The sequence below is a fragment of the Molothrus ater genome, chromosome 4 (assembly GCF_012460135.2).
Source record: "Molothrus ater isolate BHLD 08-10-18 breed brown headed cowbird chromosome 4, BPBGC_Mater_1.1, whole genome shotgun sequence".
Lineage (NCBI taxonomy): Eukaryota > Metazoa > Chordata > Aves > Passeriformes > Icteridae > Molothrus > Molothrus ater.
Genome location: NC_050481.2, coordinates 55,767,914 through 55,783,741, shown reverse-complemented (window position 1 = coordinate 55,783,741; position 15,828 = coordinate 55,767,914). Strand labels below are relative to the sequence as shown.

At 36.7% G+C, this 15,828-nt stretch overlaps 1 protein-coding gene across 7 annotated transcripts in view; it reads right to left on the bottom strand.

Annotated features, from left to right (window-relative positions):
- KCNIP4 (potassium voltage-gated channel interacting protein 4) overlaps positions 1 to 15,828 on the bottom strand; it is a 389,884-nt gene that overhangs the window by 9,297 nt on the left and 364,759 nt on the right. For all 7 annotated transcript variants that reach the window (XM_036381678.2, XM_036381673.2, XM_036381674.2 and 4 more), the window contains 2 exons: positions 11,347 to 11,416; positions 6,914 to 6,984 (listed from right to left, as the gene is read on the bottom strand). In XM_036381678.2, the coding sequence (XP_036237571.1) occupies positions 6,914 to 6,984; positions 11,347 to 11,416 (141 nt within the window). The remainder of the gene's footprint in view (positions 1 to 6,913; positions 6,985 to 11,346; positions 11,417 to 15,828) is intronic.

The following is a 15,828-nucleotide window of genomic DNA, read 5'->3' as shown; positions in this document are numbered from 1 at the left end:
TCACTGTGAGTGCTAATGATTTCTGGATTAACAATCTAGGCACTATTTCCTGTACTCATATTAATAAGTAAATTGTGTAATTTTCTATAAAGTAAACATAATTTTCTGTTAGTGGTTGTAGCCTCTGAAAAGACTATGTCTCACATAAGCAGTTCCCGTTGATGTGAATACCAGGAAAAATCCATCCCCATGGTTCAATGGTCCAAGAAAAGCTTAAATGGTAGCTAAGCACAGGAGACCAATTTGGGGAAAACTGTGTACTAGGGAACATTAAATTCTTGTTAAATCTCTACCTTGTTAAAGTGGAATATGTAGTTCCCAGATCTCTTAGACCAATCTGTTGCATCCAATGTTTCAAACTTCAGGTACAACACTGCACACCTCAATTCTTATTACTTTTATTGGAAGTATGATAGGGAATAATAAATATATTACATGTCCATGTGCCATTTTAATGTTTTTGTGATGTAATGCTCTATTGCTGCAGAACTATTCCACAGAAAGGAATCAGAAGGCATTTGAGATTATTTATATGTAGTATATGTAGTATTTCGTTATAGATTTTTATTTCATATTAAATACTCTTTTGACAGCACAAACCTCATTTACATTTATTGAGCATTGTCCACATTGGAGAAAATATCCACTTCCATCACCTCTCTTCTGTATTTCTCAGCATGTTAATATTTTGTAAGCAATAGCTTTTTTTTTTTCCCCCTAACCATTTCCTCCACCTCTTTTTATTTGATAAGTGTATAAACCCATAAATCTGTGAAACTGCTGTCATAATATATTGAGCAGAATATGGCAAGTGAGTACATTTAAATGCGTCTTTCTACATTGCTTGCAATGACATACAGGAAGTGTTAGAGTAACATTAGAGACAATAAAAGCCAAAATATTTCTTATTTGCACCAGCAAGGTTTTGCATTTTGTCTAACACAGGAACAATGGAAAAGACTACACTGAGGTTAGACATAAATTTAAAAGGCCTGGTGTACCAAAAAGTCAAATAAATATACCTGATACACTGAAGTACACACAGATATCATGGACTCAGGGGGTCTAGCAGGCACAGACAACTCTTCTGACAGCTTCAGTCTTTTTAACAATTCAATTGACATGCTCTGGCTGTTCTTAGTCTGTCAAAAATTTCTGTCTTATTGGTGTATGTGCCCTTTGGGGTAAATGGGTACATGAATCTTGAAAGAATTTTGCTCATCTTGTCTACATATCAATGACTAATTGAGGGTCACAGGGTTAAATCTCCAAACGGTTCTTTAACAATGTACTATTAAACATTAAATTGTTCAAGAAATTCAGAACAGATTTGATCACATTACAGCATTAGCAATTAACCTTTTAAATTCAGTACCATGTCTTCAAGTCTTTTCTGCACGGTTTTACATTCTTGATGTAGCTTCTCCTTAAGTCCTTTGTGAAGGTCCTCAGTTGCATTATTTTCTTACATTATATGTAAGAATTGTGAATTTATTTTTATTTTGGCTGAGCAACATTTTTAAAATTTATTTTATCTAAAATGAATCCATTTTTCTTTTCTTGTTCAATTTTCTTTGTAGCTTTCTGTGATACACCACCTGTGTTAGCTGGCTTCCCAGAATCATTTCTACCCCCATTTCCAAGGCTACCCTTCTATCATCGTTTTTTTTTAAAAAAACCCTTGACTTAATATTGTTTTTCATGGGATTGGGGGTTGTTAAAAAGCAGAGACAACTCAAAAACCTTCCAGGTATGTGCTCTAAACATTGCAGCAGTGAGTTATCTCCTTCCATATTGCATCAACATGTTTTGGGATCACACCTAGTTCAGGTGCATTGCCTTTGTCTGAGCGTTGTGCAGGAGTCATCTCAGGAAAAATAGAAAGGATTGTTCATAATAAGAAGTTGTGATGAGCTGGACAAGGACCAGCTTGGATGGGATGTCTTTTCTACATGCTTACTTTAAAGCAACTGAAGAACAGTAACAGAATCACACAGAAATGGAGTATCTGATTCAGTGGATATAGGCCAAATCCACAGGGTATTTTGGGCTAGAGCCTTGAAAGGCAAAATGCTCTGTATGGTGGAAGGCAATGTGTGTGTCAGGAGCAGTGCAGCCATTCTGTGTGTTAAGGAATAATCCAGTGCAGAAAGCCACAGTAAAGCAGCAGTGTAGAGGGAAGCAGCTAAACTCAGGAAGCAGCTGCCCATCTTTTTGCATGTAACCAACATCTTAGTGATGCACAAATCACACACACAATTTAGCAAAGAGGATCAATACAGGTCCCTATTACAGTATTAGAGCACCCAGATACTGTTTTCCATCCTGGTTTAGACATGTAATTTCTAGGAAGAGAGGAATTCTACTTTTAGAACCTGTTTATTTTTAAAGAAAATGTCACCATACTCAGATACATACATGCTCTGAGAATGTTGCCACTGCCCACTGAGAGGGATGGTCCTGCTCAGCTGAGCACCTAATGGGGAGAGGTGCATCTGATCTAGGGTGACAAAGGAGTCTAAAACAGGAAGTCTGAGCTGAGACAACTCTAGGTTGGGTCTTCTTCAGTCTGTGACAGTGAAGTTAGAAACACAAAAGTCTCTGTCTCCATACTTGCCTTTACTCCTTTCCACAGTTTCCTGTTTGTAACTTGCCAGTTTCCTGCAAAGCATGCTAATACCTGTTAAGACCTCCTTCTGTGCCTAATTCTGAATTTTCAAGAAAGGGGGATGTCTCACTGAAAGGTTGCAAAATGCAGCATCATTGCACCTGTACCAGAGCCTGTGTGTACTCAGAGCCTGCTGACATTTCTGTTCTGCATACAGCTGTAGAGAATGTCTGGTTGTGATCTGGGATGAACTTGTATTTGTGGGGTTTTTTTCAGCAGTGATTAATTATCTCCTAGCAAGGTTGTTGATGACTTTCTGATTGCTTTATCTCTCAGTAAATCTTTGGGGATAATTAGTTCATTAATAAATTAATTAACAAGCTTATTAGTGTGCTGTCTTAAATCCATAGGAAAGCTTAAAATTATTCACCTGGTCATGTGTTCCTTTATGACTTTTGTAGAAGTAGGTAGGCAGGAACCTTAATCCATTTTTAAATTTAGATTTCAGGATTTTGAAAAGGAATCAAGTGATGGCACAGAAGTGGTGGAGGCCTGGTGTATGTAAAAAAAGGTCACAGAGAAGGAACTGCTCCTCAAAGGAAATGTATTTCTTTGTAGCTACTTTAAATCAGATGGTGTTAAAATGCTTATGAGATCACCACTTACTTAAAAAAATGAACTCATTTCCTACATGACATGGACAAACCTTTTTGTGTTGAACCCACAGAATCATGCTTGTGAACCTCATGAAATTCAATGGGGCCAAGTTCAAAGTCCTGCACCTGGATCAGGGCAATCCCAAGCTGAAATAACAGCTGGGCAGAAAATGGATTTAGGGCAGCCCTGAGGAAAAGGACTTGGGGATATTGGTTGATGACAAACTCAGCATGAACCAGCAATGTGGGCTTACAGCCCAGAAAACCAACCATGAGCTGGGCTGCACCAAAATAAACGGGACCACAAGGTCAAGGAAGGTGATTCTGTCCCTCTTTGCCTTCATGAGACCCCACCTGGAATACTGCATCCAGCTCAGGGGCTGAATGACATGGAGCTGCTGGAACACGTCCAGAGGACTGGAGCACCTCTGCTATGAAGACAGGCTGAGAGTTGAGCTTATTCAGCCAGGAGAAGAGAAGGCTCCAGGGACACCTTAGAGCACCTCCCATTACCTATGGAGGGCCTACAAGAGAGCTGGGGAGGGACTCTGCACAAGGACATGTAGGAGCAGGACAAGGGGGAATGGCTTTAAACTGACAGAGAGTAGATTTAAATTAGCTATTAGGAACAAATTCTTCACTGTGAGGATGGTGAGGCACTGGAACAGGTTTCCGAGGGAAGCTGTGAATGCCCTATTCCTGGAAGTGTTTAAGGTCATGTTGGATGGGGCTTCAAGCAACCTGCTCTAGTGGGAGTGTCCTTGTCCAGGGCAGGGGGGTTGGAACAAGATGATCTTCAAGGTCCTTTCCAATCCAAGGCATTCTATGACTTAGTTAACCACTGCCTTCATAATACTGCCTTGGACACCACTTTTATTATTAGTGAAATGTGAAGTTGTGTTTGATCTTAAGAACTGTACTCCTCCATGGAAGTGAGTTAGCATGCTTGCTCATTTATTAACTGATATAATTGTTTTGATTAAATATGACAGAAGTCTTTAAACATCTCCATTGTGTTTGGGCACAGCATTGTGCTTTAAAGCACTGAGAATTTGTGGGATTATTTAATGACTTTCAGAAAGGTCACATTTAGAGCAACCTCAATCTGCATCTACAACAAATGGAGGATACTAATTTGGATATTTTTATGTGTGTGCAATGAGCTTTACTTTGACAATATGTCTAAAGTTAATTAGCCTCCATTTTTCTGACTGTGTGAATAGCTTTGAGGCCAGATCTTTATTTTGGCTCAATGACAATATACATGCAGCAAATGAAAACTTTGCTTTTATATCTGTCTCTGTCTAATGGAAAAAAGACCTTCACTAACATGCCCAGAGAGCTCTCCAATAGTTGGGTCACTGGGTCTTCGGAAACTCTGTCATATTAAAACAAAACTAGTTCACAAAACAAATGAAATAAACTAGTCTCAAAATTAATACAGTCATGGGATAAAGAGAGATAAGTTCAAGCACCTAATTTTATAAGTTTGTTCTTTATGCTATATAAATCCTTCATTTAGAGATCCTGGCTTGTTACCAAAGAGCATATAGATTTAAGGACGACAAACTCTAAGGACTCTAAGGACACAGCAATCTCACCAAGAAATGTCAATTGAGGTGTGCATTTAAGTTGTGCTCAGATCTAACTTTTCATTGTTGATGGTTGAAAATTTGAGGAATAAAGGGCAAAAAGCTAAAGTAAATTCTCTTTTTTTTTACCTACAACTCCAGCTACCACTCCTTCATGGGAAATTGAGTGTGCAACACATTAAAAAAAGTCATTTTTATCAACAAAAGAATTTTGCTGCCATTTCAGATTTTGATAATCTTCTTTTATACAGAAGATAGCCAGAGTGTTTTCATCATAGGTAATTATATTAAATTGTATTTACTCCTACACTTTGATATAGAAAGTACTTTGGAAAGAATGATTATTTTTTCTCCAAACTTCTAAACTACTCCTCTACCTTTTGAGCTGTTTACTTTTGTTGTTTTTCTAATGGAAATTACAAAACTAGAATAAAGATTGGAATAGAAAGAGAATAGCACAGCTGCACCTAGGATTAAAAGGAGCAGAAAAAATGAGATGATTGTATTTTGCACATTTCATAATAGCTTCTTCTACATTTTGCAGCTTTTTTCATGTGATTAGGAAAAAGCCCATACATTTTTAACTTCAAGAGGATGATTTTAGAATGGCCATCATGCAGTTTGTAAGTATAATGTTTCTACAAGGACACAGAAGCAAGAGTCTTTTGACAGCAGTAGAGTTATGGTGGATTGAAAATTAGTGCAGATAATATGAAAGTCTGGATCACTCATGGCTGCCTCGATATTGAACAAAAGTTCAGCACCTCTGCTTTTATTTTCCTGATTTATTTTATCCAAAGCCCTTTGTTCGTGCACAAACCTGCACTCTGAGATAATCAAAGCGCTCCAAATCCAGTGCATTTCTTAAGACTTTCTGCCTGAAATGCAAGTGTCAACAAATTGACCAGAAAAGGTACAAAAATTTTATTTCATTCCCATTCTTTTTAATGAGAATTGCAGAAATAATTTACAACTACTTATTCTAAAAATATTTTTTCTCAATGTGCCTGCTGTTGCTGTAACTGAAAGATGGGAAGTTTAAGTTAGATATACAAAAGAAATTCATTACTGGGAGGGTGGTGAGGCACTGGCACAGGTTGCCCAGAGAAGTTGTGGATTCCCATCCCTGGAAATGCTCAGGGCCATTTTGGATGAGGCAACTTGGTCTGCTGGGAGGTGTCCCTGTCCATGGCAAGGGGTTTGGAACTGGGTGATCTTTAAGATCCTTTACAATGCAAACCATTCTATGATTCTGTGATTAGCTCAGAAGAATCCTTGCATATTACAAGAAGACGTGTATGTACAGAAGACATGAATTAATCCTCCATTCCTGCTCCTAGTGAGTGTATTTATCACAATCCAATCAAAAGTTTAAGGAAATAATTACTTCATTATAATCAAAACCAAAGAAAACATGACAAAACAAACAGATCCTTTTGCAAATGAACTGTCTTTTTTTTAATTCTACAGCTTAAAATATTATCTCCTTTGCAGTATTTTGTAGACCCTGTTCTCATCTACAGTACTGCAGTAAGGTCCCTTTTTTCCATATTATATTGTGTGGATGACATCAGCCTTACCAGGGAAAGGCAGAACTGGGAAAAAAGATTGGGCAGTTATATGGAGGAAGAATGAATTTCCAACTCTTGTACTTTTAAAACATTTGTTTTAAAGCCTTTTTCTAGAACTTTCTGGAAACTAAGTATGAAAAATCAGATTTTGATTTTGACTGAGTCATCCCCATACCATTAGTTGTAGTTCAGAGATCTCCTCTTGCAAAGGCAGAGAGGGAGAACTATTTTAGGTAACTTGTGAATAAATTGGGTTACCTTTTAAATTGTGAGATTTTTTAAAAAATTATGTAGTAGCACAGTCTGAGTTACCCTTATGGAATACACAACTGTAAAGTAATGACTTTTTTATTACACTGGAAAAACTTGAAACTTGAGTCACATCAGCTAAATTTTCCCTAATGTGAGCCAGCCACCAAAGTGGACTTCATTACAAGGAATGACAAAGTATTCAATTTTATAGAAATGAGCAATGGCATCACTTACCTCAAAACTTACAGATCCATTGTGATCAGTGTCAAATGCATTAAACAGAAAATGTGCATATGTTGTGGAATCTAAAATTTAAGCAGAAAAAATATTGACAGTAAGTACATTTTATTTAATAAAAATTAATTTAATTCTATTAAAACTATTTGATACCAAGATATATTTTGATACCAAAATTTCATAGCAAGACTAGCTTTCCACTGAAATTTAAATTTCCTTTTTGGCAGAAGAGGAGGGATAAGATATAAGTGCAAAGAAACCAAAAATGAAAATTCTGTTCTGGAATATCTCTATTCATTTTTATTCCTGTGTTTGCTAATCACTGGTACCTGAGCAAATAGCAAAGATGACATATTATTGTACTCTGAAACAGCCTGTTTTAACAGGAACACTGACTGTGACAGGGATCACATGCCTACCATGAAGACTGTGTTCATTTTCTCCCATTATATGAGGGAAGCAGACACTGCCCTCACCACACCATGTGTGCTGGTTTTGCTCTGCACACAGATCTGTTCCCCAGATTGAAGTTGATCTTTGCAGAACGCTGCTGCTGCTGTTGGGTCCTATGCTCACCCAGAGGTGAGAGGAAATCCTCTCCTGAGAAGCAGATTCTTAAAGCTGGCTTGCTGCTGAATTCCCATGATCGTGGCATTAGGGTTTGGAAAAATTGGCTGTGACTCACTAAATGGTCAGTAAGACTCTGAAAGATGACCTTAAACAAATCATCCCTTCACTATTTGCATACTTACTAAACCTCCTCCCCAGTGCATATTGACTCATTTCAGAAACCCACACAGCATGAATATAAATCTGTCAAGACTGTAACTTCTGTAAAGATCCTTTCTTCTATTTCCACTGAATGCCTTCTAAAAGGCACAACCTGCTCCAGGAGTAATATATTGTGAGGAGAGCACTTATCCAAAGACAGCCCTTTGGATGTAAAGTAGAAGCTGCTGGGGTTAAGGGAAGTCAGCTGTCCTCAGTGTTTTTCCTTCCCTCAAAATCATGCAAATTAATGAAGGATGAGGGCTTGTTTACTTTTAATACTCAATTTTCCCTTTCTACCTCATATGTTTACAATAATTTTAGGCTAATTAACATAAACCTCACAAATTATTAATAAAGGTCAAAGTGCTATGAAATCAGCATCCCCTTTGCAGAACAAACTCCCTCTCATGGAAAAACCTGATCAACGCTGAAATACCATTATCTGATTTCTTGGCATTAACCCATTTTACCTTTTATATCAATTCTGCAAACCTTTATTTTTTACAGCCCAAAATACTCTTTTGTATTAAACTGAGCAATAGCCTGGTGACACTTAGCTGAAATGCCACCTTGAGGAACCAGATATACCAAAACTGAAAGCTTTGTGCTTCACAGATTCAGACCTGAAGAAAATTCTCTAGTCTTACTTCAATATGTTTATTTTGTGTGATGTGAGATAATCATAACAAGAAAAAACTGCAATCTTTAAAACATGTCTGTTAACACATTTTCAGAAAATTAAATCCCCACCACCACTATTTGAGAGAGTCATTCATTCTTCCATGTGTCCTCTAACCACTGTAATTGCTTAAGCACAACTAGGCAGACACATTCCCACTTCAGCTGAAAAATGTAAATTTGTTGACTAGAGTTTATATTTAGCATTTTAATAGTCATATTTTCTATAATCTACTGAGACTTCTGTTGTGCAACAGAATATACTATGTAAATCATCTTCAGGGAAAAAATGTGTTCTAGAGGTATAATTACTGTAAAAGGAATTTTAAATACCTTCCTATTCTTTGGCACCCATTTCTTAAAAACACCTGAAATATTCCTGGCTATTTTCTGTAGATGTACAGAAAACAGAAAGGAATTTTAATTTTGTTGCCCTTACATGATACAATATACTACTTTTTTGTATGATGGTATATGAAAAAAAGTCCCTAGTTGAAAAATATTTTTTCTGGTAATCTCTCTGAAAAAAAAATAAAAATCAAAAGCATTTTTTACGGTCGTTTGCTCAAGCAATTCTGGTCTGAAATTTTGCTTTCAATACCACAGCAGGATGAGGCATGCTAGTATTTTAATTAGAGCTACTTAGTTTGATTTCCCTCTTTCCACCCTAAATCTTGAACATCATTTATTTTAGACAAAATCTTAACTTTTTAAATGAAATACAATTTCTTTCCAAGGATCTGATATCATAACTAGTAGGCTAATTTCCTATTTTAACAGGTTGAGATAGGAACAGCTCTTAAATTATAATTCCCTTGAAAAACACCATCAAAGCATTTTAAACATCAGAGGCAAAAACCAGTAATCATTACACATGGAAGAGTAGGACTTATCAAACTCCAAGCATGATCTAATTTGTTCACAAGTGATAAAGGAGTGTAATAATTATTCAGTGTGTGGATTCTTATCCATGACCTACTGGGCTGAAGAAAAATCCCAACTTTCATTTCAGGTGATCCACTGCAAAAAATGCAGGGGGTATATTCATTTACCTGTATGGCAGTGAATCTAAAAAGAAGTTCCTGGTGTGCCCTTTCTGGCATGGAAAGCTTTTTACAAAGCTACTTTTACCTTTTAAAATACATTGCTTTTGCTGCAATCCTTTCCTTTGTGTCATTTCCTTTCCTTTGTTACTCCTGTGGCACCTTGTCCTATTTGTAATCCTCCTGTACCTGTCCTGGACAGTCTTGGAATTTGCTTGAGGAAGTGACTTGCTGGATGACATTGAAAAATTTCTTTGGTTGCCTTGAAGCTTAAAATCTTATAGACATAATTTTGTTTGTTCAGATATGAATTATGTATTGAATATATGAATTGTCATAATGATACATCATGTTGTACCTGGTTTTTCATCACACAGACAATTGGAGCACAGACCTACATGCTTTAATTTGGGGAAAACTTTCAAGATTCTTCTTTCCTCTTTAATACTGGGATATACATAAAATCATTATTTTAAGAACAACTGAAATTTAAAGGTCTCAGCTGGACACATAATTTTGACAAGACCTTAAAGATTTAAGAACTCAGTCTGGTTTCTTAAGTAGACATCCCAGTGAAGTGCAACCCTCCTCCTCCAAAGGATGCCACTGCCAAGGATCCTCCTCCAAAGGATGCCACTCCAACCCAGTGCAACCCTCCTCCTCCAAAGGATGCCACTGCCCTAATTGCCAGAGGAGGATCAGCATTAACACCAGGAATAGGAGTAGAAATTAGACATTTTGTATAATCCATTTTAACTACATTAATAGTTTTTCTTCTCTGTAACAACTAGATCTGGACTAATAAATATCAGTCTTTTAAGATTACATTTACTCTCACAATATCTTTTGACTTCACTTTTAGAACAAGTGTGCTTTCTCTTTGCCCATAAAAATTCTGGGTGTAACAATAAGAAATATGATAGATTTTTTTCTATTAAGTGTAGTAAAGGTGCACTAAATCACATAGAATTGTTTTCACTACCCAAGGGCAACTACAAAATATAATATTTCAAACTGTAATTGTTAGCTTGGTCTAAAAGTTTACAAAGAGACACAATCAGTAGGCAAGTCAACCCTTCTAGCCTGTGGTTCATTTCTATTGAGTGTGCCTACTTCTTAATGATTAGAGATGGTAATCTGCACTGAATGCTGCTCTTTACCTTCTAGGTCTTTATTCAAAATAAAACTAATGGGGAGATATTTTGTTCCTACCAATTAATATGGGGTTTTAAATAAAAAATGAAAAGAAGGAGTTCTGAACAGTCCCAGAGAAATACACAAATCTCAAGAGCTCTGGGAGAAGGTGAAGAAGTGGGGTTGTAGGAGAATATGAAGAGGGGTAACTGAATAGCAAATACAAGAGGAAGAAAAGAGAGGAAAAAAATTCAAATTGAAAGAAATCTGAGGTTCAAGGAAAAAAACCCCAAAGTGTTACACATTTTTGTGTTACCTTCATTGCACTAAAAAGATAATGGAAATTAAAAAAATAACAAAACTCCTGGAAATCAGTTAATTGAAATCAAGGTTAGCATTTAAGAGAAATCCCATAGAATTAAAGGGGGGGTTCTGTTGTTGATATGAGAGGGTACCTGCAGTGCCTCCTACAGTTCCTCTTACTGTGAAAGGGTTTTTTTGAGTAAAAGAGAATGGGCAAGAATTTTTAGAAAGCTTAAAGGAAAATAACCTACTCAGAGAAACTTGCTTTAATGGTATCCATCACAGCTAGTAACTTCATAACAGAAGACTGACTTCATGTAGATACCATTGCATTTCATTCAGAAATACAGATTTAAAAATGTGTCCAACTATGAAGGAAGTACCCCTTGAGTTCAGACAGAGCTTGAGGGAACAATCTTGTTAATTTGAACAAGAGGCTCTTGTCAGACTTAGGAACTAGCGGACATACTGCAGTACTAATTATGTCTGCCAAGTACTTACCTCCCTGTGGAAAGAACTGAGAGTAAATCTCTTTGAAGGTTTCTTCATTGACAACACCACTGGGGCATTCCTGGAAAAAAGTAAATGACAAGAAATGAATACCATCCGATCTGATCCACTCAGCTCATGGGTTCAGGAGACCATCCACAGTATGTGCGTAGCCGACACACTAAAATGCATGACTTTGTACTTTGGACCAATTATTAATGCACATTATCACACTGAAGTATCTTCCTAAAGAATTCCCATGAGACAAAAACTCCTTCTATGCCATGGATCTCAACTTCCTTTGAGACCTGAGAGGCACATGTGGGCAGCAGCCACGGTGCTGCTGTGGGTGGAGCTGTTGGAGCTGTTGTGTCACCTGTGTGCCATGAGCAGTCACTCCCTCAGCTGCAATCAGCATTTGTGTGGTATGCAAATCAAGCAGGAATGTAAACACTTTGGTATTGCTGATAGTACATGCAGTCACATTCTACTGGAAGAGTTCTATTCAATGAATTCAAAACACCCTGCCATTGAGGGTCTTGTTCAAACCTTGCATGTGGCATTCGCATTCTCTGAACAGGATTCCTTTGCCCAGGGTTTTTCTCCTGGGAAGCTGAAAGGCAGCGAGAGGCCTCAGAGAAAAGAAAAACAACTCTTATCTCATTTGCTTTGCCTGTGTTTTGCTCATGTAGAATGTGTTTGGAGATTGTTTATCCAAGGTGGTTTCTTGATTGGACTTCGTTGAGTTATTTCGACTCTGGCCAATTGGGGCCAAGCTGTGTTGGGACTCGGGAAAGAGTCACGAGTTTTCATTAGTATCTTTTTAGCATTTAGTAAGTATCTTTTCTGTATTCTTTAGTATAGTATAGTATAGTATTCTTTAATATATAAAGAATATATAATATTCTTATTATAAGAATATTACAAATATAATAAAGTAATAAATTAGCCTTCTGATAAGATGAAGTCCTCCTCATCATGCCTTCCTTCGTCAGTGGCCCTGCATTTACAATACTTGCAGATCCTTTTGCCTCTTTACACCTTTTTCATAAATTGAAATATGTAACACAGAATATGTAGGAAGTTTCTGAATAGAGTGATTACAAAGAAAATGAAAGGAAGTGAAGGAGAATAAAGAGGGTTAAACCAATCACTTATGCAAAGAGGTAGGAAAAGCAGAAGGAATACTGTCATTGATTACTATGTCAAGCATAAATACACAAGACCAGAGAGCTGATTTCTAGTCCTAATTTTGCCAGACTGTGCAAAAGACTTTGGGCAATGTACTTAATTTTTTTAAGCCTTAATTTCTTCTTTAGTGCAAAAAGTTTTAAGGTTCATACTTTTTTTTGACTATTAGCATGCTATTTGGACTGAGGACTCAAACGTATGTGCTCCTAGTCCTAAACTCACTAAAATTAATAGCTGGAAATGGAGATCAAGAGTAGTGTAACATCTTTTACCAGTGTAATAACAACTTTTCCTGGGAGAAAAAATAGTATTTCAATTAGATCAAATAAGAACCACTGAGATATTCATAGTTCTGGCACCTTCTGCTAAGAAACAAATAGTGTAATCTCTAATTGAGAGGCAAATGCATGGTCTGAGAAATGTATGTCAAGTCTAGGATTATCACGCTTTTCTGTCAATTATCCTTCGCTAAATCAGCTTTTCATCATAACTAAGCACATGCAAACATATAGCAAGAAAGAATTCTGTTTAGTCAAAAAAACAGAAACAAACATCAGTGTCGGAGATACACATGCAAAATTACTTGTCCCTGGGCACAGAGGCTGATGCAGGCACTGATGTCCCTGATGCAGGCAGAGCTAGAGCTCAGGTCTCAATAAGATTAGATAAATACTGACTGATGAGCAACACTGCCTTTGGAACCCAAGCCTTTGGGGAATGGGAGGAACAGGGAAATGAATCTCCACCCTTCATTAGGTAAGGAGCAATCCATAATTGAGAAAGCATCTCCCTGTCTGTCATGTCTTTGGGTATGAGGGCACTCTTAAACATCTCTCTCTCTTACCAGCTATCCAAAAATACTGTAGTCAGATAGGCCACTGTCTCTATGGTTTCTAGCAGGTTTACAAGTAACAAACATTAGGACAAGAGGAAATGGCCTCAAGTTCCCCCAGGGGAAGTTCAGATTGGATATAAGGGAAAATTTCTTCACCGAAAGGGTTATCAAGAATTGAAACAGGCTGCACGGGGAAGTGCTTGAGTCACCACCCCTGAAGATATTTAAAAGCATGTGAGTGTGTCCCTTGGGGACATGGTTGAGTTGTGGAGCTGGCAGTGCTGGGTTAATGGTTGGGCTCGATGACCTCAGACATCTTTTCAACCTTGATGATTCTATGATGTTATGATTCTACTATGCTGCTTGTCTTTGGGAAGCCTTCTGGAGTTGTATAAGAGCATGCAAAAGAGCAGTATTTCTACTTGGATTCAAAACACAATAAAGAAAACATCAGTGAATTTTTCAGATACTCATAGAAATAATATTATAGTTATTCAACTTAGAAAATGTAACAAAAGTATTATACAACCTCCTCTTCCAAGTATATAATGGTATATGATCTATGTCATTCCCAGACCTGCAGGAGGAAGAATAAACAGCTGTTACCTTGAGATGGGTATGACTGTGAAAAAACAATGCAGCATTTTGAAATTTAGAAAAAGAAGCAGTGGCTTCTTTCTGCTCTGCAGGTAATATTTTTTTTTCCAACAAGAAAATAAAGAGCTGGGCATATTTTGAAGGAATTAAAGAGAAAACCTGTATTTTTGAATTAGTACAGGTCAGATGTTGCCTTTTCTTTTTTTTTTTTTCTCAGAAGATTAATAAACAATGGATGACAAAATGCACATTTAAGGTCATCTAACTCTATGGCTTGTTAAAATATAAAACAATTTTTTCCCTTTTCTTTGGCTGACAAAAACATTCAAACGATTCTAATTTTGCAGAGAATGCACTCCCCTTTTTTACAGGAAATGCCAACAATTCCAACCTGTGCGTGCTTCGTCTGAAGCTCTGAAGACTGAGAGTCCCATTTCCTCACTGCTTTTAAATTTTGTCATGTTAGAGGAGAATTAAGGATACTCTTCAAAAATTGATATGATTTATTATTTTTTAGTTCAAAATAAGCTGTCAGCCTTTGTTATTAGAGAAATGCATGATCTACATACCTCTTTTAAAGGCATTTCTTTTTTTGCTCTGTTGCTTAATAAGCTCTGGTTTCACCATACTGTTTGAAAGAATCATTGCTTGAAAAGGCAACCTACTTTCAGGTTCAGAGAATTCTGTACTTCAGAGAATTATATTTTAGCAGAGCCAGGAATGACATTTTGAGTTCCTCTAGCTTGTCCCTCTGTAGTTTCCTCTGTTCTTTGCCAGAGCATTGCCAGTAACATTTTACCTTTTCCATCCTTGAAGGTCTGTAGAAATGGTGTCTTAAGGGACATTCATTAAAAATCTGAGATGCTAGCCTATTACATTTACCAGAAATATCAGCTCAAGCTTTTCTTTCTTTAGCACGCATCTTTCCTCTGAGACTCTACATGACAGGGAACACTTCTGATCTTGAATAATTTCATTCTAAAAATATATGTGAACAACATCATTTACTTCCATGACTGTACTTTTCTTGACTCATAAATCTGGCTTTATTGTGTTCATCAGGAGATTTGTGCAGTTCAGGGAAAGAGATTAAATATTGTAATTGTTAAGTACGCCCCAAGGTTTTATGTCAAGCTATTGCTGACTTCTTCCACTGTAGCAACTATAATTAAAAAAATCTATCTAACCTTTCATTAAACTCTTATAAAAGAGAGGGAAAAATTAAATAGTTCAAAAGAAAAATGTGAGGCTTATTTAAAAAATTTCCTATATTCTTTCTTTCCTTGATCTGAATATAATTTATTTTGTTACAGCAAATTTCTAATTTACAAGCTTTTAAAATTGCATTAATGTATTAGATTTTCCTTCTAGAGAAGGAAAAAAAGGAGGAAATGTTCAACTTGAACTGAATCCAGTTCTTTCTCTTTGAAAGAGAAAATAATATAAACTGACAGACAGAGAATAATAAATATGATTCTGCCTTTTGATGATCTCTCTTGCTTCCTATTTTGCTGCTGGGAAATTATACCGCCAGAACATGGTCTTATGAACCACTCTAAACCCTGTAAATTATTTAGCCTTAGACAACTCTCTAAGACAATTCTCCTTCAGTAATTTTTTAAAATACTGCAGTAGGTGATTCTTCTTTACTACCTAATCAACATCCTTTTCAGACAAGAGGCAAACAAAGAAGACACAAAGCCAGAAAAATAGTGAAATGTAGAAAAGAAAATGATGGAGAAATGAACTCAAAGCTCAGACTTTTGTCTGCATAACAATTCTGAATGATGGATAAAGCTGGAGTTTTGGCAACTTTGAATATCTTTCAGTTATAGAATTTTGCATGAATAATTTCCCATCCCATGCTGCAT